At 47.1% G+C, this 25901-nt stretch overlaps 1 protein-coding gene across 2 annotated transcripts in view; it reads left to right on the plus strand.

Annotated features, from left to right (window-relative positions):
* Utp20 (UTP20 small subunit processome component) overlaps positions 1-25901 on the plus strand; it is a 77091-nt gene that overhangs the window by 1690 nt on the left and 49500 nt on the right. Inside the window, exons 3-21 of one of the 2 annotated variants that reach the window (XM_013072264.3) lie at positions 2695-2761; positions 2876-3008; positions 3430-3618; positions 5881-5962; positions 6639-6776; positions 7212-7367; positions 7824-7970; positions 8054-8188; positions 9077-9154; positions 10784-10962; positions 15061-15216; positions 15328-15416; positions 16447-16552; positions 17619-17769; positions 18366-18428; positions 19241-19399; positions 22614-22690; positions 24089-24168; positions 24449-24689. In XM_013072264.3, coding sequence (XP_012927718.2) covers positions 2695-2761; positions 2876-3008; positions 3430-3618; positions 5881-5962; positions 6639-6776; positions 7212-7367; positions 7824-7970; positions 8054-8188; positions 9077-9154; positions 10784-10962; positions 15061-15216; positions 15328-15416; positions 16447-16552; positions 17619-17769; positions 18366-18428; positions 19241-19399; positions 22614-22690; positions 24089-24168; positions 24449-24689 — 2426 coding nt within the window. Of the gene's footprint in view, positions 1-2694; positions 2762-2875; positions 3009-3429; positions 3619-5880; positions 5963-6638; positions 6777-7211; positions 7368-7823; positions 7971-8053; positions 8189-9076; positions 9155-10783; positions 10963-15060; positions 15217-15327; positions 15417-16446; positions 16553-17618; positions 17770-18365; positions 18429-19240; positions 19400-22613; positions 22691-24088; positions 24169-24448; positions 24690-25901 lie in introns of those variants that run through there. The other variant, XM_087192697.1, reaches the window with a different exon arrangement.

Raw genomic sequence — 25901 nt, forward strand, 5'->3', positions numbered from 1 at the left:
CCACACTGGAACTGTCATCCCTCTGTGTAGAAACATTTTTCTTTTTGGTGTATCAAGTCATTCCTCTGCTAGCCTTGAAAGATCTTGTAGAAGATGCCATTCAACCTCAGTTCTTACTTTTTATTGGTACTGGGAATCGAACTCAGAACCTTGCACTTGCCAGGCAGGCACAGCACCACTGAGCTACATCCCTGGCCCCTTACTATTTTTCAAATTCTGCTCACTGTTTCTTTTAATGTGTTGCCTCTATCATACAAGTTCAATATGTGAAATGTTCTTTAGGTAAACACAATGCTTTGGGAGTTCAGTGAAGGGAGCCTAACCTAAATTCTTTGGTGGGGTGTCAAAAAAGGTAGTGTAGACAAGATGAACCCTGATTTGAGTTTTGTTGTTTGTATAGGTTTCAGCATGGCACAGAGGACAGGAAAAGCTATTTCAGGCTGAGGGAGAAACCTGTGTAAAGGATAGAGGCCAGGGAATGCATGTCACACTCACGCAAAGCAGTCCAGTGTGTTTAGGGATGTGTTTAGTGTTTGTGTGTGTTTATGATTACTAGGGCAAGAGGAGGGACAGCTGGTGACATAGGCATGGATCATAAAGGGTCCAAATGCCAAGCTAAGTTTGGATTTTATCCTGAAGTTATGGTGTTTCATTCTGGGGTTGTAAGGAAGGGAGTGGATGATGTGATCAGGTTTAAATTTTCCCTCTTTCTGGTTTCAGTATGGAGGAAAGAGCAGCACTGGAGTCAAGACAACCACTTGTAAAGCTCTGTATAAGTTAGAAATGATCTGGCAGTCCGGTAGAGAGAGGAAAGGATTCCAGAGATACTAAGGAGTGGAAAGGACTTGTGGCCTACTGGATACGTGGGGAGAAAGAGACTTGGTTCCATAACTGAGTAGTTGAGGATGTATTCATTGAGATCAGTTTGTAGGAAAAGGAGTTGGAGGTTGTGGGGGGAGAATAATTGCAGTGCTGAACTTAGCATACCTGTGTCTGTGCGACTGATAGTGTCCAAGAGACATGTGGATATCTGGGTACAGGGAGCAGGTGACTTCAGAGGGGAGTTGCGGGTGTGGAGTTCAGCAGGTGGTTCATAGTTTACACTGTGGGAGAGATTGAGAGTATCAAGGGCTGAGGGCGAGAGGAGAGCCTGGGGCAGGACCCTGTGGTCCAGGTGGCCTCACTCACATCCCTGGCAGTTGGCTGGGGCTTATTGGTCTTGATGGTCCTTGTGCTCTCCTGTCAGTCCGCTAGATGAGGCTTCTCGTGATGGAGAAATCTCTCGAGACAGTGAAAGCGGGAGCTGCAGAATCTCAGCAAGCCTTGCTTTGGGTGTAACACGGTGGCTCTGTCAGACATTAGTGATCAGAGCAAGTCACCAGGCAGGGCCAGATTCAGGGGGTGAGAATTGGTGTCCTGGTGGGCGGAGCCGCATAGTCACAGGGACTTGGTCTGTCGCAAAGGGGTGTCCTGTGTCAGTCACTGCTAGGCGAGAAAAGCCTTCCTCATGAAGATTTCCACTTCTTCCTTCTCCTGCCTAGGGGACACCGAACAAGATTTAATGGGATTTTCTTTCTTCCTCTTCACTCTGCCTATTTAAAGATTTCCAAAGAACAATTTAAGGCTTTCTTTTCTTTCTTTCTTTTTTTTTTTGTTTTTGAGATAGCAGGAGATTTTTGCATGCTGTTTGGGAATGTGTGTGTGTTCTGTCTCTTCTGTCCTCCTCTACGTGTGCACATACATACATAGTAAGAATTTATTGGCTTTCCCTTTCAAACTGTGCTAAACAACAAAGTGCTAAACCTAGAAAACAGCTGTTCTCTTTCCTCTCAGTTTATTGCCATGAAACCAGTATTGACAGTTGAGTATTTTTGTGTTCTTCCATCCTCTCCTCTCGTGCTCATACAACTGTGTGCAAATGTTTATGGGGTGTTTGGTGTTGTTAAGGTAAAATTAGATCCCAACATAGATTTCATCTTGGGAGCATATCATCAACATCCTTCTAGTTCAACGTAGATGGAATTTATTTATTTTTCTTTCTGTGCTGGGTACTGGGCCTGGTGCATGCTAAGCCTGTACTCTACCACCAAGCTACTCCCACCCCAATATAATTCTTGTAAATAGCCACATAATATACTTTAATATGTATAGACCATAAGTTACTCTAAATATTTTGCTATCATTGGATTTGAGGCTGTTTTATGCTTTCCCATCACTATGGCAAGCTGAGTAAACATCTTTGTACTTGTATAGTTACACATTTCATAAGAAATAGCTTTTAAATGAAGTTTCTGGATCAAAGGTCAAACCTATTTTAATTTTAATAGAAAGGCCAGATTACTTTACCATAAGGTTTTAGCAATTCATATTTCTGGAAGCAGAGTTTAAAAACTAGAAAAGAATTAGCACATTTTTCTGTGTCTAACCTTGCAAAAACACAGAAAAGGGTTTTTCCCATAGTATGGCTATTATAGGGCCTTTAGAAAGTTATTTGTTACGGCCAAATCAACCAACATTATTTTTGTAAAAATCTGTTGATCCTATCCTCTTATGGCTTTTTCAAGTATGCTAGCTAATACCACTCTTTAAGAAATCTAAAAGGAGCTGTAAGATGTAAATATATTATTATTCTTGTTAACTTGGTCATAGTTTTCCTGGTGTCCTCTGATTAATGGAGCACTTTAATCTTGGCAGGAAGTGGAAACTTACTTCTTTGAAGGTCTGCTGAAATGGAGAGAATTGAACCTTACAGAACACTTCGGTATCTTTTCTTTTGTTTATATTTTATTCTCTCACAATTTGCACTTTACATGCTCCAAATAAGTAATGATGTGATAGAAAAGCAGAACGTATTCCTTTGGTTTTTTTCACCCAGGAAAATTTTATAAAGAAGTTATTGACAAATGCCAGTCATTTAATCAGTTGGTCTACCATCAAAATGAGATCGTTCAGAGTTTGAAGACTCACCTGCAAGTTAGGAACAGTTTTGCCCACGAGCCCCTTTTGGAGTAAGTAGCATTTTGAGAAAAAACTCAATGGCATTTATCTGAGTTTTTAAGAAGAATTGTGTTTCATAGCTGTATATGCCTTAAATCGGTGTTTAGAGACAGAGATTTACCTTTTCTATTAGATCAGGATATGAGGAAGCAGCATCCTAAGAATACGATTTAGCATTTGTTACTTCCTTCTCAAAAGCTCTTTTTTGATGGTGTAGGAGCAGTAACCACGGCCTTTGAAGGAATAGACTGCCTGTCTGCCCTGATTTCTTTGCCAAACTCCTGAGATTTGAAGAATTTTGCTTCTTAAGACTTGATTTAGAAGTATTTTCATTTAATTTTAATGAATCCAGTGATCGTAGGTCATTTCTCCATAAGTAGATTTACAGCCTTTTTAAAAACTGCATAGTCAGGTGCTTCTTTCTTAACCCAGCCTGGTGGTGCAGTTGGCGCGAGACCTGCAGACGGATTTCTACCCGCACTTTCCCGACTTCTTCGTGACTGTCACCTCCCTCCTGGAGACACAGGACACGGAGCTGCTGGAGTGGGCCTTCACCTCGCTGTCCTACCTGTACAAGTACCTGTGGAGGCTGATGGTGAAGGATATGGCCAGGGTTTACAGGTGAATCTGCCTCTCCTTATCCTTCCTCTGCCTGACTTCAGGTGACCTCCCCAGCGTAGTGCTTAATCATTCCCCTGTTCAGAGCTTGCTCGCTGGCCGCAGTCTCCCCAGTCCAGTCCCCTGTCCTGTCAGATATACCTCAAGTCCGTGTGGACCTGACTTCCCCTCATCAGCAGCTCTTTGTGTAATGCTACCCTCAAAGCCTGACTTCGGTTTCATGACTTCTACAGAGACTCCTGGGCTACTACGCCAGAAGCGTAGTACCACACCTCTTTGGCATTTCTGTCACTTATACCACAAAGCTTTTATTGTACCTGTTGTAATGCTTTCCTCTACAGACCTGTGATCTGGGTCTTGTACACCATGTTTCCTCAGCTGCTGAGCCAAAGAGAGCCCCGATATTTTTGAGTACATGTCAACACAGAGGACAAAGAATTCCTCAGAACTGGGAATTGAGCATAGGACCTTCACACTGGCCCACCTCCTGAGCCTTTTTCTTATTTTTCATTTTGAGACAGGGTCTCTAAGTCACTGAGTTGCCTAGGCTGTGCTTGAAACTGCAGTCTCCCTGCCTCAGCCTCCCACAGTGCTGTAATTAGTCATGTGTCAGCATGCCTGCCCCATAGTAGCTTTTTGTTTAAAGAAAAGATACTGTCTTTTTAAATCTGAGATTGGATGGAATCTTCCATGATCAGCAGTCAGCCCTTCACACTCCAAACCCATAAAAGGTGTGGTATGGGATAGGACAACGATTTTGTTTTTGTGCCCACTCTTCTCTTCTAGGAACTTTGAACAAAGAATGGGAAAGAAGTATTTTTCCAGCCTTTATTCTCTGTGAAGCTCTTGGTAAAATGTATTAGAAATCAAGATTATTTCAGTAAACCAAAAGATCCTTGGGAAATGTAGTTTATTTGGTTTTATGGCGTCTGATGTCAAAAGCTGTCATTTTAATGTCTCCCAAGTCAGCTCCCTCACTGCCAAACTTATTTGCCTTCAGTGTGATGTTTTCAGCAGCCTGGATATTTTCCAGGATTGTTGAAACCAAACTCAATACATTTCTGTTCAAACTACCTCTTGATAACTTTCCACACATCCATGTGCTCCCTGAGTGTGCACCGAGTGTCCGTCCATGTCCGGCCTGTTGGTGCCCATTTTCTGTCCGTGATACCAGCGTTCTTCCTGTCTGGGCTCCTTAGAGACATCTTCAACCCAGTGTCTTCAGGACGCAAATCTTCTGGCTTCTGTCATTCACCGACACATTTGCAGTATTAACTGCTGAATGCTGTCTGCGAGTAGAGCCCTTGAGACCCAGGCATAAGTAAATCAAAATCTCTCTCACAGAGATGCTGTTTTAGTAAGGGGAGAAGCATCCTGGGCACAGGCCTGGCACCTTCAGGCAGCAGAATGGATGGGGGTGAAGGTAAACAGGTTGTTCGGAGGAGCAGTAGTGAGGCCTTGGGCTACATTGCAGGGACCCCCAGAACAGCTCCCAGTGTCCTCCACTGGGTCCCTAAGCCACCAACCTCTTTCTTCCTTGATTTCCTCCTGTGTATTGCTGCAAAATGTATCTTCCTGAAAATGTCCTTCAGCCAGTGCTTTCAGTAGTTAGGAGTAAGGAGCTGTTAGGGACTGGGGCTATGGCAATGGGAGGAGAGCTGAATTCTATACTCTTCCCTCACTAAGAAAACTAACTTAGCGGTGTGATTATGGGAGAGGTCAGCTAGAGCTGCATGGCTGACCAAATCACTGCCTGTAGGATGGGTTAATGATAGCACCTGTCACGGAGAAGCGTCTTGCTGATTGAATGGAGGAACTCGGGAAGTGCTTACACAGACGCAAGCCCGAGTCACAGTTCCTCTCCTGGCGTTCAAGCTGCCTTCTACCTGTGGCTGCCCCGCTAAACCACACAGCCCTTCTTTTCCAACACGGACCTGTCTTATTGTTATTTCCTGACGGATCACTTCCACTCGCCCCATCTTTGCTTTCGTTTTTATCCTAACACTGTGCATCCCAGTCCCCGCCTGAACTCTGTCCTTCAGAGCTCACTGTGAGTCTCAGCTTCCTGGGGTCTTCGCTGTGAGCCCAGGCCCCTGCCCTCTGAAGGCCTGTGCTCTCGGTCCTGTGTCTGACGGGGGCTGTCCAGGAAGTGAGAGACGCTGAGCTCACACCCCTGCGTCGCGTCCCCTCCATACCGAGCAGTGTTGGGCATGTTGTCCTGATTGACAGTATGTCACTAAACTGTCTCGTTTTTCTCATTTACAGCATGTACAGTACACTCTTGGCTCATAGAAAACTGCATATAAGAAATTTTGCTGCTGAAAGCTTTACTTTTTTGATGAGAAAGGTTAGTTCAATATTTTCTATGTTTATTGCTAGTAAATTGTCAAGAATCAGGTGAGTATAGCTGACATCACTTTTTAATGTGATTATTATGGAGTAAATTTTTTAAATACATAAGTAGAAACTGGTTGCTATTCTGAGTGTGTCTCATTGCAAAGTTTAGTCCTTACTCAGTAATTAATGTGATAAGAGTGATACAGCCCCTCTGATGGCTAGTGAGGTGTCGATAGCTGTCAGTGTGTGGATGAGAAGTGACCGCTAAGTCCAGACGTAAAATACGTGAACGATGAGATGATTGGAATTTTTGTAATACTTTCCTGGAAAGAACTGGCAATATAGTATTATTTGTGTTTATTAAAATTTCCCTAGTAAATTCAAGGATTTTGTAATAAAACAAAAGAAATTGATACTGAATTTCTTTTATGCTCATAAGTACAAGTAATAAAAAGTAATTTCCTTTGAAAGAGAATGTTGCCTTGTATAGTTTTTCTTGGTATTTTCCATCTTGCCAATAAATTGATACCAGTACACAGTTCTGGTAGTTTGACGTCTTACACATGTCTATTCCTTTCAGAACTGTTTTCCTTGAGTGTGTTTATATGAATATGTAGGATAAGAAGTGACATTTCTCACGTGGATATATTTATGTTATTATTTTCCATTTCCATTTTGCCTTTTAGGTCTCTGATAAAAATGCCCTTTTCAATTTAATGTTTCTTGATCTTAATGAACATCCAGAAAAGGTGGAAGGAGTTGGACAATTACTCTTTGAAATGTGCAAAGGAGTTAGAAATATGTTTCATTCCTGTGCAGGCCAGGTAAACAACGGGGTGGAGAGCTTGGAGTCTGTGTGGAAGGGTTAAACAGAAAATAAGGAGAATTGGGCAAGCTACCTGGTATGGTGACAGGGTTAGCTAGAATAGTTAGAAAAGCTATAGCAGGGCAGAGTTAGGGGATTAGTACCAGTGCTTCCTGGTGTACTTTTACAGACGAAGCCACTTTGGTCTTCCTTATCCTGGACACCGGAGGTTAGAACACAGGTTAACTGAAGACTGAGGTTAGGGCAGAGAGGCCGTTGTGATGAAATTCCCCATCCTAGTTTGGAAATTCTTCCTGGGGCACATAGTTAACCATGAAAGCTGCCATGGCCTCGGTGGTTCTAGAGCAGAGTCTTCAGGTTGCTAGTCTAGTCGGAGTGCTAACTTACGAGTGAGGGTTTGTGTGTTCCTGGTATTTGTTCTTGCTTCCCACAGGCACTGAAGCTAACTTTGCAGAAGCTCGGACCACTTACTGAAACAGAAACTCAGCTGCCGTGGATCTTAGTAGGAGAAACACTAAAAAACGTGGCCAGGTCCACTGTTCTCTATGTCTACAAGGAACATTTTGGTACATTTTTTGACTGTTTGCAAGTGAGTTCTGATTTTTAAAATCAAGTCACAGGAGTGTGGAATAAGGAGTCTTTATCGACTCCCGGAAGCTGGGTTTTGTGCTCGTTCTCCTCACTCTTCTGGCCACACGTGAAGGTTCCCTTCCTTCCACCCGCCGCACTCTACTCATTTGCTCACGGTCCCGATCCCTGGGGTTGGGGGGCTCTGCCAGGCCTCCTGCCGGACTCGTGGCTCTGCACACTGCCTGTGTAGAAGGCAACTGGGAGAGGGGTGCACCGTTCCCACGCCCAGGTTGCTGTGTGGATGGTGAGCACCCAGGCAACGCCAGCCGTCATTGTCGGTGACTCCTGGAAAATGTGCCTTTTTCTCCCAAAGCAAAGGAGTGTGAGGAGTTGGACTGCAGTCCCAGGATTTCTACCGCTGGATGAACAGATGCACTTGAGATTTTATTTTCTCTATTAAATTCTTTGTTTGCAGGAGTCACTCCTGGACCTACATGACAAAGTAACAAAAAAGAGTTCTTGTGAAAGTTCTGAGCAGATTGCAAGGTTGTTGGAAACGTACCTGATACTAGTGAAACATGGAAATGGATCCAAGATAACCAACCCTGCTGGTGTTTGTAAGGTGAGTTCCCAGCTTCCTGTGCCTATAACTGTGTGTTAAAAGCGGATCGCTAACGGGCGCTGTTCTTTGTTTTATTTTCGCAGGTGTTGTCTCAAACGGTACACATAGCCAGTCTCTCCACAGCTTGCCGGAAGACCCTCTTGGATGTAATTTCTGCTTTGATCCTGGGTGGAAATGTTTCTTTGCCAGACACCCTCATCAAAGAAACCATAGAAAAAGTAATTTGCTTCAACCACATTGGGTAGTTAGTAACATGTTTAGCATCGAGTGTGCCTGCTGGGGACACGTGTAGCAGGACAGGGGCTCTGCCTTTGGGGTATTTATCGCCTGGCTAGGGAGCCGAGCGTGCCACACTGTAAGGGAAATGAGCAAAATGAGTGGGAAGAGCTGAATGTACACAGCGTTCACTGAGTGTGATAGTGCAGGGTGCTTGAAGTGCTGGGAGCCCTGTGCTGCCTATAGATTTTGGTTGTCAGGATCAGGGACTCGGAGTGACTCATTACAGTCTCGGGAAGTGAGCTACTAGGCATGTATGTTGAATTTTAACTCAGATCTGCCAGGGGTTGAGAAATGGACTCATGTTTGGGAGAGTCCTCGAAGGTTCCATAGCTGTCTCCTAAAACACCAGGAGGGTCAGGAAAGATGTGTGTTGATGAGTGCACGTTCTCTGTGACAGGACAGCAGCTGTCACTGTGTGGCTTGGCAGCGAGAGAGTGGGTTTGTCCTACAGGTGGTGGAGGGGCCCGGGAGGATGCTAAGCAGGCACGAAATTTGATGAGATTTTTGTAGTGAGTTGGGAGATGGTGTGAGAGACATAGCATGGGAAGTGGAAAATCGTGTGGGTGCTTCCTGGTTGGACAAAGCTCAGCCGTTCCCGTGTGCTTTGTGGTTTTCTGCAGCTGAGGGTGCCCAGCAGCTCCAGCCAGGCCTGTGCAGTGCTGACGCTGCCTGCGCCGCGCTCTGCGCCCGAGTCCTGGAGAAGCCACGCCCTGCAGCAGTGCCATGTGACTGAGCCCTGGAGCCTTGCTATGGCTGCTGTTCTGGGGGAACGAGGGAGAAGATATTCCACATGCTTCCATTAATCTATTTCTACCTATGATCCACAGGTTTTTGAGAGCAGATTGGAAAGACGTTTAATTTTTGATTTTTCTGAAGTCATGTTTGCTATGAAGCAGTTTGAGCAGGTAAGCAAGTTATTAAGTTTTGTGTGTTTTCTCAAGTCAGACATGATAAAATGATCAAATCTGAAATCCTGTGAGTTTTTGTTTGCTTCTTGAGAGGAATAGAATTAGTGCTGATGTTTTAGTCAGTTTTTAAAAATATATTCAGCTTTAGGTTGTAGGCAAAATTTTATTCCATATGCTAAGGCATTTAAAACGATAGGCAGTCGCTTCTCAGCCTTTTGGCTAAGATCAAGTGTAAAATGATATGTAGTAGGCACCTTGTTGTTAATAATATTTGAGGTAGTTATAGAACCATGTGGGAAAACTGGAAAAGAAGTTTAATAAATGGAACTATTATATGAATTTGAAGCATAGAAAATAGTTTCTGAATTAGCTTGCACTGAAGGAAGTTTGCATGTTTATTTCACTGCTACAAAACAAATATCTGATGGGACAAAGTGGAAGCCTTTCTGGTGAGGTAAGGAGCGTGCTTTCTTCTTCCTCCTGCCCCACTAAACGCTGCCACTCTCATGACCAGTCAGGGCCCTTGAGTGCAAGTGGAACCCACCCCTGTGTCTGTCATCTTCTTCCCTGTAGTCTTTCATAATCTGTGCTCCGATTTGACTCCAGAAGTTTTCCATCCTATCTCTGTCCTCTGAATCCACTGCTATCTTGATTTATTAGCCGTAGTCTTTATCTGTAAGCTGCCTCCTATGGCAGAGGGATTTTGGTTTTTACTCATCATCCCAGCAGGCTTTTGTCACAGAATGTGCTTGAATCCACGTTCACTCCATGCTTAATTTTTATAACAAGGAATATCTTGGGGTTACACGCCCTTTTCGTGTACCTCTCCCTTTTCCTGTGGTTAGTAATCACCTCAACTCTAAACCCTGGAAATTGGATGTGCCTGGCTGGTGGATGAGTCTGTCCCCAGCAGAAAGTTGTAAACACTTTGACATGGCGGACGGGCGGGTTGCTGAGTGGCACAGTGGGCTGTCCTGCGCTTTTTTCCTTCTGTTTCCGGGAAGACATTGCTCTGGGAGTTATTCCAGTCCAGAGGGTTTTCTTTCTCAGTCCACTGCACGGATGTTAAACTAGGGTGTCCTGTGCCTTCTTTTCTATTCCCTCGATTCGGTCTTTTCCTCTCGTTATAGTTTACACTCTCGTTTTGTAGAAATACATTTTTCAGGGGTTCCTGAGAAGGTACGTGGAGGTAAGAACTTAAGATCTGGTCCATCTGGAAATGTCTTTTTTCCTCTCCTTACACTACGTTAGTAGTGGGCTAGGTACAGAGGTCTAGATTCTGTTTCTGGGGTTTGCCGCAATGCATTGTCCTCTAGCTTTCATTGTTCTTACAGAGGGTTTAGTAGCACTGACTCCTGATGGTCTGTTCTGTTTTGTTGGGGAGATGGGGATTGACAAGAGTTTTACCTCTGGGCTGTACACCCAACCCTTATAATTCGTTTATTTTGAGACCAAGTCTCACAGAGTTGCAGAGTGGCCTCCGACTTGGCAGTCATCCTGCCTCAGCTTCCTGAGTAGCTGGGATTACAGGGTCGCGTGGCCTTTTATTTTTTAGAAGTGTGTAATCTTTCCTAGGTATTCTGGAATCTTCCAGTCAGTGAGCCTGATTTCCTTTCTTGTCCTCAGCTTTTTCTGCCCAGCTTTCTCGTGTACATTGAGGACTGCTTCTTGGCTGAGGACACAGTGGTCCGGGATGAAGCCCTGGCCATGTTGGCCAAGCTCATTCTGAACAAAGCAGCGCCTCCCGCTGCTGGCTGCGTGATGATGGAGACATACCCACTGCTCTTCGGCCCGCGCACTGTGGGGTGAGTCGTGAGCGGACTGTTAAACTCCGTGTGGCCAGAGGTGCCGTGGGGAAGGACACTTGGGGCTGCACACGTGGCGCAGTCTGTTAGAAGGTGGAAATCGTAAGCGTGGAAATGCAGGGAAGGAGGCAAACCTGCTAGCTTTGCTTCTCCCAGGAGAGCAGGTGGGAAAGAATTATTTTAAAATAATCGTAAATCCACATTGCAGGGAGCAGGGAAAGGTGCGGTGTTCTGCATGCTCCATCTTGCCTGAGTGCACTGTTACAGGCCGAAACAGGCTTTGGACAGCTCCCGCCCTCGCTCCGGGCTCCTGCTTTACGTGCACTTGCCTGAGCATGCGCACACAGATGAGTATGTAGCCCTGTGCACTCCTGTCTCACCACCAGCAGGAGACAGGACTGTCCCAGCACTCCAAACAGCATCAGGGTTTTTTTCTTTTATCTTTGCGTTTTTGTGATGCTAAGGATTGAACCCCAGGGCCTTCACACTGAGCTACCTCCTTGGGCCTTTTAAAAAAAATTTATTTTGGGGGCCGGGGATGTAGCTCAGTGGTTATGACACCTTCCTTAAAAGCGCAAGGACCCGAGTTTGATCCCCGGTACTGAAAAAAAAAAATTATTTTTGAAATAGTCTCATGAAGGAGCTAAGTTGTCCAGGCTGGGCTTGAATTTGAGGTCCTCCTGCTTCAGCCTCCCAGAGTGCAGGGATTACAGGGACGTGCTGCCAGGCCTGACCATCGCTGTCTCTGTAGTCACACTCACTCTTCCATCCCTCTCCATCCTCAACCTCTCTCACCTTCTAGTCTCTCCACCTTTCCATGTCGTCCTTCTGGGAATATTATGTAAACGGAACTACAGCTGCACCCTTTGGGACTGACTTTTCATTCCGCCCAATTCCTTTGAGACTCATCCAGGTTGTGTGTATGAGAAAGTTGATTTCTCTGTGTTGGTGAGGACCATTCTCGTGAATGTGGCGTGCTTGTTTAGCCATTCACCCATTGCAGGACATTTACATCATCTCTGGTCCTGGGTCATTATGCACAGCGGTGTTGTCGGCCTGTTTCCTAAGCACGTGGCTGGTTTACAAGAGGCGCCGGGTGGTTGTGCCACTTTACGTTCTCACTCCTGGTGTATGAATGATCCAGTTTGTCTGTGTCCTCCCTGGCTTCTGGAATTATCCTTTCTTTTTTTCCAGTTTGATAGGGGTGTAGGAATGTTCGTATTTTAGCTTTAATTTGCAGTTCCCTGATGGCTAATCACATTGAAACATCTATTTATGTATTCATCATCTCTCTGTCTTCTATAGTGAAATATCTGTTTTTGTGGGGGTTTTTTGGTACTAGGGATTGAACTCAGGTCCTTGCGCTTGCCAGGCAGGTGGCAGAACCACTGAGGTAAATCCCGGCCCAGATGGTGAAATATCTGATCGTTTCTTTGGCCTATTTTCTACTTGGATTATTTTGTTGCTTTGCAGTGTTGAGAATGGTAAATGTAGCTGACATACAAGTCTCTTCATCATATAGATAAGTGATTAGCAAATATTTTCTCCTCTCTAGCGTGCCTTTATTCCCTTACCAAGGCTCTTCTGGGAGAATAAAGCTTTAAATTTTGATGAAGTCCAGATTATCAAATTCTCCTTTTCCAGATAGCCCTGGGTCCCAACAATTTTCTCTTGCTGTTTCTTTCTCAAAATTACATTGTTTTATGTTTTACATCTTAAGTCCCCGAAACGTTGTGAGTTAATCTTTGTGTAAGGCTTGAAGTTTCAGTCCAGAGGTTGTTACTTTGGGGAGAGGCTGTTCCTCCTCATGCAGCTGCTGATGTACCTTTGGTGCCTTTGTGTGTTTGTCAGATGTCAGCTGGGAGTGTGGGTCCGCTTCCGGCCTCTGCTCTGTTCCATCGATGTGTGTCTCTTCCTCCCTTACCGCGAGGTCTTAACTGCTCTAGCTATAAGACAGAAAGTAAGTCTGAAAATCTTTGAATAAAAATCTTCTCACTTTATTCTTCTTTTTCAAAATTGTTATAGCTCTTCCTGGTCCTTTGCCTTTCTGTAGAAATTGTAGGATAAGCCCATCTATGTCTGCAGAAAGTCTCCCTGGGGTCTTGTTAGGAATTGCATAGATGGGTGTGGAGAGAACTGACAGCTCCCCAAGTTTACACAAAACTGTTAACTGTTGGCTGATATCAGGAGGTTGGGGGGGAGAAGTTGATGGCTCCTTTTCAAAATTTACACTTTTCATTAAATTGTTAAAAGAGCCCTGGGTTGCTTTTTCCATTTCATTCAGAACTACAGTCTGCATAGTAGGGTTTGTTTGAGTCCGTGAGAGGTTGAGCAGGTGCCCTGGGGTGGCGCCTTGGGAAGCCAGTCCTCAGCCTCCTGGGTGTTCACGCTCAACTTCATGTCTGCTGCATTAGTCAGAGCCAGGGCTGCGTTTGTGCTTTGCTTGAGGCAGCAGCAGTAGGTGGGCGTCCTGGAGTTCCATCCTTTGCAGTGGGAGTGACCGCCCCATCACACGGCAGTTAGCTGTCGAGTGATCAGCCTGAAGCTCTGGGGAAACTGTCTCCTTCACTCCTGCGTGTACCTTCTGCCTGCCTTATAAGTGAGTGGCTTCTCCCACACCAAGAGCCCAAGCTGATTCCTGATTCCTGAGCACCCAGTGGACTCGATCCTGTGACCCTTTGCTCTGGGTTTTGCCCCCTGAGCCGCGCTCCCACAGGCACACGGCTTCACGTGGCCCTGACTCTGGGTTCTGTGCCAGGTGAGGGGAGCTGCTGTGGGTTGGCCCCCCTGAGCTAAAGCTGGGGACAGGCGAGCCTGGGTGCCAGCCCCTCGCCTGTCAGACCTTCCCAGGAGGTGGTGTGGTACAGTCGTAAATCACTGTCGAGGTGTGACCTTAAGGCAGGTGCCTCAACTTCCGCCTGTCTTTCTCCGGGAAACACCCACCCATCCCCAAGATACGGTAGGACCAGTGCTCGCCTTTGTCCGGATTTCCTCTGAGAAGATTTTTCCATCAGAGTTTGAATTTTCTTACACTTTGTCTACTCATTTCACAAGCTCGTTATGACTATAAAAAGAGAGCTAACGTGAAAATGCTCCTCATAAGTAAGTTCATTCCGTCGCCCATGCGGATTTGTAGTATGGGGCGTGTTCCAGACCCTGGGACACAGAAGTGAGTAGGATCCTTCTCTTGGGAAGGTAGCGTGGGGAAGGACAGGGAGGCAGGTGAGCGACGTGATTCTGCACAGCAATAGGAAGGAAGGGAGCGGCTTCACCACGGAAGAGAAGGGGGTGCCCGCTGCTCTCCTTGGTGGGCACGGGTTTGGGGCTGTTGGTCACGGCTGAGTGGTCCCGTTGTGCAGAGGTCTCGGGGAGACTTGGAAGCAGAGGGGTTAGCGCAGAGGCCCGGGGGCAGCAGCGAGCCGTGGGGCTTGGGCATGGAAGGGGCCGTGTGGGTGAAGCCTGCTGGGAAGGAGGCAGCTGGGGCTCAGAGCTCCGAGGCTCGGGCCGAGAGAGGAGTGGGCTGTGTCGTGGGGCCGCTGGCAGCCCTGAGAAAGCTGGGGCGTGGCGTGGCGGTCAGTGGCTTAATTTCTGTGTAACAGACCCAAAACCAAGGCCTGTGCAAACACAGCCTCGCTGGAATCAGCTGCAGTCGACGGGGGAAAGTTTCTTCTGCATTGTTGTCTTTTCAGTGGTGTTTCTCATCCTCACCACAGCATCCTCTCCTCCTCGTTCTGCACTTCGGAAGTTCTAAGATTCGAGTCATAAGAGAAAAGTGGGGTGGAGGAAGTCGTCCATGCCAATGAGTTACCGCCCCAGTTCTGAAAGACAGGGCAGAGGCACACTGTGGAGAAATGATACCTAAACCTGAAGAAATGCGTTACGAAGCAAAGACAAGTAGAGGACTAGAGCCAGTGGAGTTGGAAGAGCCTCTCAGAAAATCCTGGGAGGACTTGTGCGTGTTTGGTGGCTCGTCGTCAGCCACCCCCACCAGCCTCCTGCTCCCCAGAGCCCCTCGGTGGAAAGGAACCGGAGTTGTTCCCAACATCAGCGGGCAGCAGCCCTTTCCTCCTCTGAGTATTTTCTTTCTTCCTTCTGCAGAGCCTCCTTAAGGCAGAGGAAGACTAGATCCAAGGAAGAAGAGCAGCAGTTTCCAGTAGGGGACCATCTCTCGTCCTTAATTCAGTCCCCACCAAGTAAAGATCCGACTTCCCTTGCACAGCCGTGGGCAGCGCTCGTTGTGTTGCCTCACATTCGGTAAGAGAATCCGCCGTGTTTAGTGAGTGTGCCGGTGAACACATTAGCCGTTCTTTGGAAGAGCCATTGAGTGCCGCTGTGAACTTCCCCTTCTCTCCACGCCCTGGACAGGCCTCTTGAGAAGGCGCGGGTGCTTCCGCTGGTGACGCGCTTCGTGGAGTCTCTCTTCAGGACTGTGGACAGCGGGGGCTGTGGGAAAGGTCAGTCGTCGTCAGCACCGATTGGGCTTTTGTGGTGCATTCAACATAACTGTCAACACCTGTATCACAGGGAAGAGAGCTAACATTGTGTGATAAATAAACACAGAGGAGACAGGAGTGTGGTGTCCGGGTCACACAGCTTGACGTAAGGAAGTGACACAGCAGTGAGGAGCATCCAAGGCAGGCCCCAGCCTGCATCTTGCTCCCCTGTCCCGTACCTGCCCTGCCCCTGGGCGTACAGTCATTTCCATTTGCTTACACTGAGCAAGGGTGGCCTTGGACGTGTCCCCGCTGCCTGGGACTGTTTTAAGTCTTTGTCACTCAGTGGCTTCTTAGTGACCTTTGGAAACTCTGCTTGGGCACAGCACTTGTAGGAAAACCTCGCACCAGTTAATCTCGCTCTCTCTCACCATTGTTCGAGGCAGCCCGGCAGCTCTTTCCCCCCAGTAAAGCCTTGCCTCCGGTGAAACAAACCAAAAAACCAAGATAATTTGGCAATAGTAGAACTGGAGAGTCCACGTCTGCTCTCATCAAAAGCCGGAGTGGGGATGGTGCTGGCGGGGGAACCGTCACACGGGTAGGTGGAGCATAACCCCTGTCTGACAGGCTTGGACTGTTTCAGGTCTCAGTATCCCTCAGTTATAGAAGTGTGTGCTTAGACTTCGCTGGTTGACCATCCCAAACTTAAAAACCCCAAGTTGGAAATTCTCAAAAACCCAGAACATTTTGAGTAGCCTAGCAAGTCTCGCAAAGTTTCAGGTTCTCAGTAGCGATGCCTGGCCTGTGCTTGTCCTCCAGTGGCCCATGGATTTTATCCTCTCCTCTAGTGTGTGCACTCTGAGAAGGGTAAGGTACAAGACGTGGTGCTGCTTTTCTGCCCCTTTGTGTTCCAGTCCCGTGCCAGCCTGAGTTCTCTAGAAGGCTCAGACGCACTGTATGAACTCTGTGTCCGGTGTTGGGTAAAGGAGAGCTTTGGATAGTCAAGTCAGAGGAGTCAGTAGTGTGCTTTTCCCTGTTTTTCTGCCCCTAGGACACTTGTTTGTTCTTTGTCAAGCTGTCAGTACTCTGCTAAGCTTGGAAGACTCCTCCGAACTCCTTCGCCTGGTCCCTGTGGAACAAGTGAAGAACTTAGTGTTGTAAGTAAATGGAGCTTCCATTTGGCTGCCTAGTGGCTAAAATACAAAAGCCTCTGAGTTTGTGAAACTGTAGATGTAATAAAAACCCTGACCTGTTTTATAGCTGAGTTGTAGTCACACAGTGAAGCTTAATATTGGTTTAGATCCTCCAATGAAAATAAATGTTTTTTGACATAGTTTTTAGATACAGATTCGTGTTTTTTAAAGGAATTTTTTATTGTTTGTGTACATGGAGGTTGTAAAGTGGAAAGTGTTTATGATGCCAGCGCCTGCAGGGTTGGCCTTCCCTCCCCTCTTCAGTGACTCCAGCCCTCAGTGCCGCCTCATGGGCTGCACTGCAGAAAACCTTCCTCCGGCCTTTTTGCCCCACTTGGTACTCAACCAGCCCCACTTGTTGGTTGGGTTTTTAGGTATAGTTCAGGCAGCCTCTGGTTAGGGTAGTAGCACACTGTAGTGGATCCAAGCATGCCACCTTTCTAAAGTCAGGCCCCTGGGACACCTGGTAAAGGTATTTGCCGGTTTGGAGGGGAGCCATTGTATCCCCAGGCTTTTTAAAGCAGATTGGCTCCTTCACTTTATTCCGTCAGCTTCTACTGGGAAGCACAGGCAGTGGAACAGAATTCCCTGTCTTTGTGGCGCTAATGTCCCACCGAGAGGCATCAAGCTGATAAATAGGTGAAGAAAGGCTGAGCAAGGCCTGGAGGTCGGGCAGTCTAGTGGTCAGGGATGGAAGCGCGTGTCCAAGCAGGACGTGGCTGAGTGAAGGCATGGGCCACTAGCCAAGCGAGGGCAGGGCAGTGGCAGGACGAGGACTGGGAGGTGGAGGTAGCAGCCAGCCTGTGGCCCGTGGCACTCACTGTACGGTTGACTCAGTTCAGGGGCTCTGCCAGCCTTCCGAACACTAAACAGCATCCCGCCCGCTCTGCTCCGCCAGCTGCTCCCTGAGCGCGTCGCTCATCTGAAGAGTGACGCTGGGTGTCCACATCGGCTTCTGCGTGCACTGCCCTGTGACCCATCGCTGGCTTAGGCTGTGGCCCGGCTGGGCCTGGTGTCTGTCTCGTTTCAGGTTGTTTCCCACAGAGCCATCCGTGTTGCTTCTGGCCGAGCTCTATTACCAGCGGCTGGCTGTCTGTGGCTGCAAAGGGCCACTGTCCCAGGACGCGCTGATGGAACTGCTTCCTGGGTTGCAGGCCAACATTTCAGCTGGCGCCTCCAAGGTGATGTGTCGTGCGATGCGGTCTCCTCTCTGTGCAACTACGGCGGTCAACAGAGCTGGAAAGGGCTGCTGCGGGGTGGTCTCATCCATCCTTGGCACTGGCCTGGCCTGGCCTGGCTTGGCCTGCAGCGCAATCCGTGAGGGGGGTTAATCAAATAAGATTCGAGATCCCACCCCCAAGATTTGGGTTCACTGCAGTTAGGGGTGTGCACTGAGAATTTTACAGTTTTTCAAAGCCCTGTAGATGATTCTGATGCTGACTCGAGTATATGGAAATAGCTGAACGCAAAACCCCTGGTTCCCATCGACTGGAAGCTTACCCAGCTTGTTCCACTTATTCACAGAGGTGCTTCTGGTGTCGTAGTTAAACCACACGGGTGTGTGGGTCGGCCTGGCTGCCCAGTCCCGGGTTCATTAACCCACACTGTGGTGAAGCGCTGGGTGGCGTTGGATGGGAGTGAGGCCTGGAATGGCATGTGCTCCTCTGATCAGTCATGTGGTGTCTGATAATTCTGCAAACCTCGGCTCCCTCACTGTAATCAGCTTCTTCCTCCACTTAAACTTTGCAATTTGAAATATGCCTTTTACTTTCTTTAGATTCGGCTTTTGACAATAAGAATCCTGAACCATTTTGATATCCAGCTTCCAGAACTGATGGAGGTATTTGAACTGTTTAAGCGGATAGTTTTTTAAAACTACAGTCTTACATTTTTCTTTTAGTTGCTGAAATAATATCTTTGCAGAACATTAGCACACTATATAAATACCTACATAGGGCTGGGGATTTAGCTCAGTGGTTTCGTCACCTGCTGCGGAAGCGCAAGGAGCCAAGTTCCATCCCCGGTACCAAAAAAAAAAAAAAGAAATAGATACCTACATAAACTATACACTGTATAATACACTGTGTAACTACCTATCATAAACTTTGATAGTTTTTGAATTCTTATTCCCACCTACCAAGGTTACCGAAATCCTCGGATACTTGGTGCATTTGCTTTCTAAACTTTTCCGAACACGTACATGATTTAAACTGAGGTTTCACAGGAGTTTTCCATGCCGGTCACTGGCTTCACCTCCTGTCTTTTATGTTTGAATGGTGTTCCAGGGTTTAAAGTACTTACCCAGGCCCCTGCGCATGGCTGGCTGCGTGGGGTTTCATACTGAAGCCCCTTGCACAGGTATCTTCGTGTAGGGAAGTAGTCCCACCATTCAGCCGTGTGGGGAAAGTGTATGTGCACTTCTCTGCATCAGAAGATGCTGCCAGTCAGTTTGAGTCACTTTGAGAATCATTTTCCTGTCGACTTTCCCTCTCTGTGCCACCTACTAAACCTGAATGGTTTACCAAAAAGCATCCCTTACTTCATTCAAAACATTAACGTCTTTAGTTCAGTCTGCTTTGGACCTTCAGTTCAGTCGCGTTTAATGTTCTTTCTGGCGAACACAAGCTGAGCCACCGCACTCTTTGCCCGCAGGAGGATGCGCTCTCGGGGCGGCCATCCGCCTTTGCTGTCCTGCGCCAGGCGGAGCTGGTGCCCACCACTGTGAGTGACTACAGGGAGAAGCTGCTTCACCTGAGCAAACTGAGGCACGACATGGTGCACACTGCGGTCCCCGACGGGCCGCTGCAGGAGGTAAAAGCTTGTTTGGGGAAGCATACTCAGCGGCTACCAAGAAAGTTTGTTTAACCAGGGTCAGCCTGCAGTCCTGGTGTGAGGCCAGAGGCTCCCTCAGCCTTTCAGACAGTGGGAGTAAGTTAGTGTCTCCTTCAGAGCAGGGAAAGGCACGACGAGGTGACCACAGTCCTCTCTTAGTTTTACTGTTTTTCCTGGAGGAACAGGAAGGTCGCTGCGTCTAGCAGTGTATTTCATTGGGGCTCCGTGCTGTTTTCCATTGGGTGACAGCAGGCAGCACAGGAGCGAGTGAAGTGTAGCACTCGGCTCTGAGCGGTTAGCCTCGCAGCCTTAGACTAAGGATTTGTTTAATTTTGCACATAAACTCTTGTCAAGAAATTTGTGTTTTAGCCAGGGATGTAGCTCAGTGGTGCCTCCCTCGCCTGCCTAGCAAGCACAAGGTCCTGAGTTTGATCCCCAGTACCAGGGAAAAAGAGTTGTTTTTTAAACCAGTCTTGTTGATACAACAATGCAGATTCCACCTAGGAAAAGCAGCTTTACAGGGGAGAGTGTAAGTGGCTGAAGTGTGTTGCACGAGGAGACAGAAACTGAGTCTCAGGACTCGGGGCTTTGTCACACAACATTTTAGGGAGCATTGTTACAATTGCCGAGGGCATAGGACATGGTGGCTGCGCACCTGTAATCCCAGCATATTGGGAGGCTGAGGCAGGAGGTTTACAAGTTTGAGTCCCACCTGGGTAACTTTGCAAGACCCTGTCTCAAAATTTAAAAAGAAATTTTAAAGAAAAAAAATGGACTCACAGCGTCAAGGATGGAAAGACCAGAAAACACCCTGCTCCGCGGTGGGCGTGTTGTGCCGCCTGGGTGAGCGTTTGTGGGCGGACTGAGCGGGAATGACGTTGCAGCCGAGAGGGGAAGCATGGGTGCAGGGTCGGGACCAGGGAGCGGTTTATCTGGGGGAACCACAGACTGACTCAGACTGATGTGGTTGAGAGGTTCTGCCCCGTGGGTTGGGGTCCATGACTTAGCCGAGTCTTTGGCTCCTGATGTCCGCTCCCGTTTCGCTCATCTGAGACTCCGGAGTCCCTGGGATTTGCTTCCTCAGTGCCTGTGAGGTCCCGGGTCCTGGGTGAGCAGTGCTTCAGGCCGTCTCCTGGTACCGAGGCCTGGGCTGTGTGTCTCGTGGTTGTTGGACGTGTGTGCCTGGTTTAGAAGGCACACTGACTGCTGCTGCTCTTTTTCCCTTAGTGAGTTCGCTACTTTCTGTGTTTCTTAGGGATTTGGGTCTTGGGATCATCTGAGCGTAGTCCCTCGCCCCACAGACTGTGATGAAAGTTGTTCACAGAACAAGTGAATGGTGAAGAAATTACTCTGTTTAATCCCTTCTCACCTAAGGAAATTCTTGGTAATTTTCTTTATGGATTTTTTTTTAAATTACAAATTAAATATGTATTTTTATAACAAAATAACTGAAAAACACAAGGAATTTTTGATCCTCAGCAGCCTCCCAAGAGGAGAAATGTCTCTGAAAGTGGGCAGATTACGAAACCATGGTCCTTTAGCAAGGTCCATTTTGTATTATGATGGTTTTGGTGGCCACATTAAGAAATTTGATTTTTAAAAATGAGCCTGTGGGGCTGGGGATTTAGCTCAGTGGTGCCACTGCCTGCCTTGCCAAGTGCAAGGTCCTAAGTTCGATCCCCAGTTCCACAAAAAAAAAAAAAAAAAAGAACCTGTCAGGAGAAATGTGAAATGTTCTATCTCCCAACCTGTTATGATATGCCGAGTTCTTGTTCTCTAGAAATTGAAGAATGAGTCCTAGGAATGATGGAGGTTAAAAGTAGGAAGATATTTATTGACAGGAAAGCTCCTAGGGGCAGGAGGGGTCCCAAGTGGGTAGCCCAAGGACCCTACTTCACAGAGAAGTTTTATAGGGTAAAGCCCACAAGGGTACAACGTGGGCCACAGCCATGAACATCCAATAAGGTTACAAGTACAGTCACTTAGGGAATAGTGGTCCAGTTGGGAAGCGAGTCACACAGCCAGCAAGGATGAAAGAACAAGGATTCTCCTAGGGGCCAGCGGGTCCAGAGGTCTCTGGCCACCCCCAGGGTGGTCGATGCCTATCTGTACTTTGCTGAGCCCAGTTCTTTGAAGAAGTATGTGGGTCTGGTCGTCTTGTCTCCATCTTGAGGCCTGGTTTTCAGCCGATGTGCAGCTGTGCTGTGTTTCACCTTGTCCTGGCCCTCCCGAGGACTCAGCCCTATCTGACTGCCTATAATATTTCTGCCTAGCTCATCTATCTATAATAAGCCAAGAGTAAAGCACTATGTTTCCTAACAAAACCACTTTGAAAGTTGAGTCTTAGCCTTCTTCCTCATTATTTTCTTGGTTTGCGTATGTCAGGTTTCCATTATGTGAAACAAGTAGGAATCCCAATCCTGAACAAACTGAAAAGATGACTGTTGGTTACGGAGTTACTGATTTTTTTTTTTCTCTTCCAAAGCAACACAGACTTTTATGAGTGCCTCTCAGTTTTGCTCCGTATAACTGTATGTGGGCCTGGGGGTGTAGCTTAGTGGCACCGCACCTGCCTGGCAAGTGCAAGGTCCTGAGTGTGATCCTCAGTAGGGGGTGGGGGGCATGGGTATGTCAAACTTAAAACATGAAAATCCTAGGTGGGGACAGGAGGATCACAAGTTCAAAGCCAGCCTGGGTGACTTAGCAAGACTTTGTCTCAAAGAAAAATGAAAAGGGCAGAGAATGTAGCTCAAAGGTAAAGCACTTGCCTAGCATGCACGAAGTCTGAACCCTAGTACTATAAGAAATTAAAAAAGAAAACTTTAGACCCTCTGAACTGACCTTTTTTAAAGTATAGTTTTGAAGACTTTTCCCAGGTGAGGCACTTGCCTAGCATGTTTGAGCAGGTGTTTCTTAGAGTGGAATTTAATTTTTAGTCAAATGAACATCTGGAATGACTTCAGGTGCTGTTTGTTACGGTGATTCTTCTGTTTAATTTTGGGTGCTGTTTTCGAAAAAGGAAGAAAATTATTACACACCGAATTTTGGATTGGTCTCCGCAGCCTTTTTTCTTAAAGTGCGGCTTCTTTCCCAGCCCTGGGCTGTCCAGCCAGGGTGTCTGAATCTCAGCACTTCCGTTCTGCAGTCTTCATGGCTGTTCCCCACTTGTTAAAGGGGTCCCCTATGCTTGCAGGTACCCCTCCGTTACCTGCTGGGCATGCTGTACGTCAACTTCAGCGCGCTCTGGGACCCGGTGATCGAGCTCATAAGGTAGGCTGCGGCTGGGAGCCCTCACACATTTGCTGCACAGTGGCAGGCAGGGCTGCACCTGCTCTGGTTCTGATGACTGAGCGCCTTTTCAGGACTCAGGCAAGGAAGAATAAACAGTGACTCTGAAGCCCACTTCCCAGCAGTTCAGCATTGTGTGTATGCTTGTGTGTGCACTGAAATGGCTTTGGAGGACTCTGCCTATACATGGTGTTTCTACATGATTGAAGTTATTTATAGCAAAAATGCATACTGTAATAATTTCACACTTTCATTTACATATAATGAGTTATTAAGCCATATTTTAAAGATAAAGGACTTTTTGAAACCTTTGCTGTCTACTGTACAAAAGCCCCTTCATATTTGTCAGGGTCCCTCTGACAGGACGTAGTCGTCACAGAGAACATTATGGGGCCTGGCGCCAAGGGAGGACTCTATTCTCTCACAGAATTTGTCTGCAGATGGCCTATCTGGCTCTTCATTAGGTTAGAAATAGGTCCCTGTGGCCTTTCAAAGTCCCAGCTCTTAGTTCTTGACAGAAGAGTAAATAAATCCCTTTCCAAATTTGAACCAGTTTGTCTGCCTTTTACTGCCCTTTGAAACTGTGCTGAAAACAAGGGCCTTCTGACCTCAGTTTTGTCACTTTTTTGTCAGGAGACCGACGTGTGTTACCAGCAGCCCCGGGCAGGAATGTTGCTTCTCCCGCACTGGGGGCCCTCAGTGCTCCACTGACCTGAGCTGGCTCCTGCTGGGCATCTTTCAGTGGAAATTGCTCATACTTAGTTCCTCGCTTGTGTAAAGTTTATACAGATTCTTAGAAAATTAATGACAAAGACTATAAAAAATAGAATATTGTTGCTGAGATCCAAACTGTGTGAACACTTCATGTGATTCATCTCATGTCTCTAATTAAGATCTGAATATATTTTTCAAGTACTCAGTGAAGGTCTGCTTTGTCTTTTTAAGTTACCTTTGAGCACATTGACATTTCTCTCCAAAAGAGGTCTTCCCTTAATGGGCCATGCTTTGTGTGCTATATCCCAGCCCTGTTGTCGTACTTTTAAGTAGTCTTCTTGGGGGCCAGGGATTTAGCTCAGTGGCGCCATGCCTGTCTTGCAAGCACAAGATCCTGAGTTCAATCCCCGGAACCAAAAAAACAAAAAGTAGTCTTATAGGAATCTACTTCTATTGTTTAAAATACTGTTCAGTCTTTTATGACTATAAGAATAATTAGTACATTGCGGATATTTTGAAAAATACAGGAAAGAGCAAAAGTTGTTTACAGCCCACACTGAAGGGTCATCTGACATTTTAATCATGCCCTTTTACCCTTTTCCTTTTCCTATGAGGTATCATACAAAGTCTGTACCATGCCCCGTTCTCTGTGATCTTTCCTTTTAGTTCTCATGCTCATGGAATGGAAAATAAGCAGTTTTGGAAAGTATACTATGAACATCTGGAGAAAGCAGCTACACATGCTGGTAGGTAAGGGGGCTGGGAAGATAGGTGGCTGTTTATTAACTCTTTACTTGTGACTGTAATTACGCATGAAATGGGAAGCAGAATGGGAAATACATCATCTGTGATAACCTTTGGATGTGGTCAACTGTTTTCCTTATATTGATAGAGAAAATGTCCTCTCTCTCTCTCTCTCCCTCCCCCTCCCCCTCCCCCTCTCCCTCTCTCTCTCTCTCTCTCTCTCTCTGAAACAGATAGCGCAATACTCACATTCTCAATGCTATGATGACTTTTTCTCTGCAGAGAAAGAACTGCAGAGGGACATAGAAGAGGAGAAGCCCGCTGGAGACAGAAGCTGGGAGCAGACCCAGGAAGGAGGCGCCGGGGCTCTGTATCAGGAGCAGTTAGTGCTGCAGACCAACTGTCAGGAAAGACTCGACCATACCAACTTCCGGTTTTTGCTATGGCGGGCTCTGGCAAAATTCCCAGAGAGAGTGGAGCCCCGGTCCAGGGAGCTGTCCCCACTTTTCCTGAGATTTATCAAGTGAGTATCCTCTTCCGGGAATATGTTCCGGGTCGGGTCTGCAGAAGAGAGGGTGAGAAGTATTCACTTCCTTAGTTTGGCTGAGTTCTTTGTGCGTCTGTCATGGTTTCTGTAAAGCTCTAACACTATCAGATAATAAGTAAATTAGTTTTGCTCACCACTTGATTTTATATGACTAATAAAAATGTTCCAGGTTGCTAAATAAGCAGGACCGTATTGAGCCTGATCACTGTGCCGAGAGAGGCCTTGGTGTTTCTTCTCTCCTGTGCATTGTCTCATTACCTGCCTGGGACTGGAAGATCTTTCCCAGTGGCCCAACCCCTACTATTCTTTTGAGCCTCTCGCTGTTTCTCACAGTGCTGAGCAATGTGTGAACTCGAAGAACAAGAGCTCCCTGGAGCCCTGTTCTGATAGCTGTGCTGTGTCGGTGAGAGTCCAGAGCTTTAAACTCTACAGATGGGCCCCTGGTGTGTAAACAACCACCCAGTCTGTAAGAAGTATATTTTCTGAGAATGTTTCCTTACGTGGGAAAACACCGCAGGGTTAGTGTGAGCCGCAGCTCCCTGGCTTGTTCAGAGAACAGCAAGGGCGTCTCGGTGCAGACAGGTTGGAGATAAGGTGGGGAGAGGGGTTGGAAACGAGCAGAACATAAACAGCAGCCCGAGCTGTGGCTTCTGAGTGATGGTGAGGACGCTGGCCTCATCATCAGTAAAGTGGGGCCGGGCCGGCGGGAAGCAGAGGCAGGCAGTGTTACCTGAGCTGTAGGTTTCCTGGCTGCTGTGTTGAGAGTGCACCACGGCGTGGCAGCATCGGGACCAGGCAGGAGGGATTGCAAGCCAGGCTGGGGACTCGCCAACAGCTGTAGCAGTCGAGATGAGTACTTTTGAAGGTTTCCGATTCTATAAGACACTGTTGTGTGTGTATGTGAGATACTGGGGACTGAACCCAGAGCTTCGCACTGAGCTGCCGCCCTGGCCTGGTCCTCCAGTACTTTTTGATTTTGAGTCAGGGTCTCACTCCCGGGCCGGGCTCGAACTCACCATCTTCCTGCCTCAGCCTGACATTTTGAAGGCTTGCAGTAGACCAGCCGTAGGATCTGCCAGCAGGTTGTATACGTTATGGGTGTTGTGCAGTGTCTGCAAAACACTTGGAAAAGGGGTGGGAATTGAATATGTCTCCTAAGGTTTTTGCCTGAGCAACTCAAAGAAGTGT

The sequence above is a fragment of the Heterocephalus glaber genome, unplaced genomic scaffold (genome assembly GCF_053883595.1).
Source record: "Heterocephalus glaber isolate CG9 unplaced genomic scaffold, H.glaber_assembly_v1.0 deba00001572, whole genome shotgun sequence".
In the NCBI taxonomy this organism is placed as follows: domain Eukaryota; kingdom Metazoa; phylum Chordata; class Mammalia; order Rodentia; family Bathyergidae; genus Heterocephalus; species Heterocephalus glaber.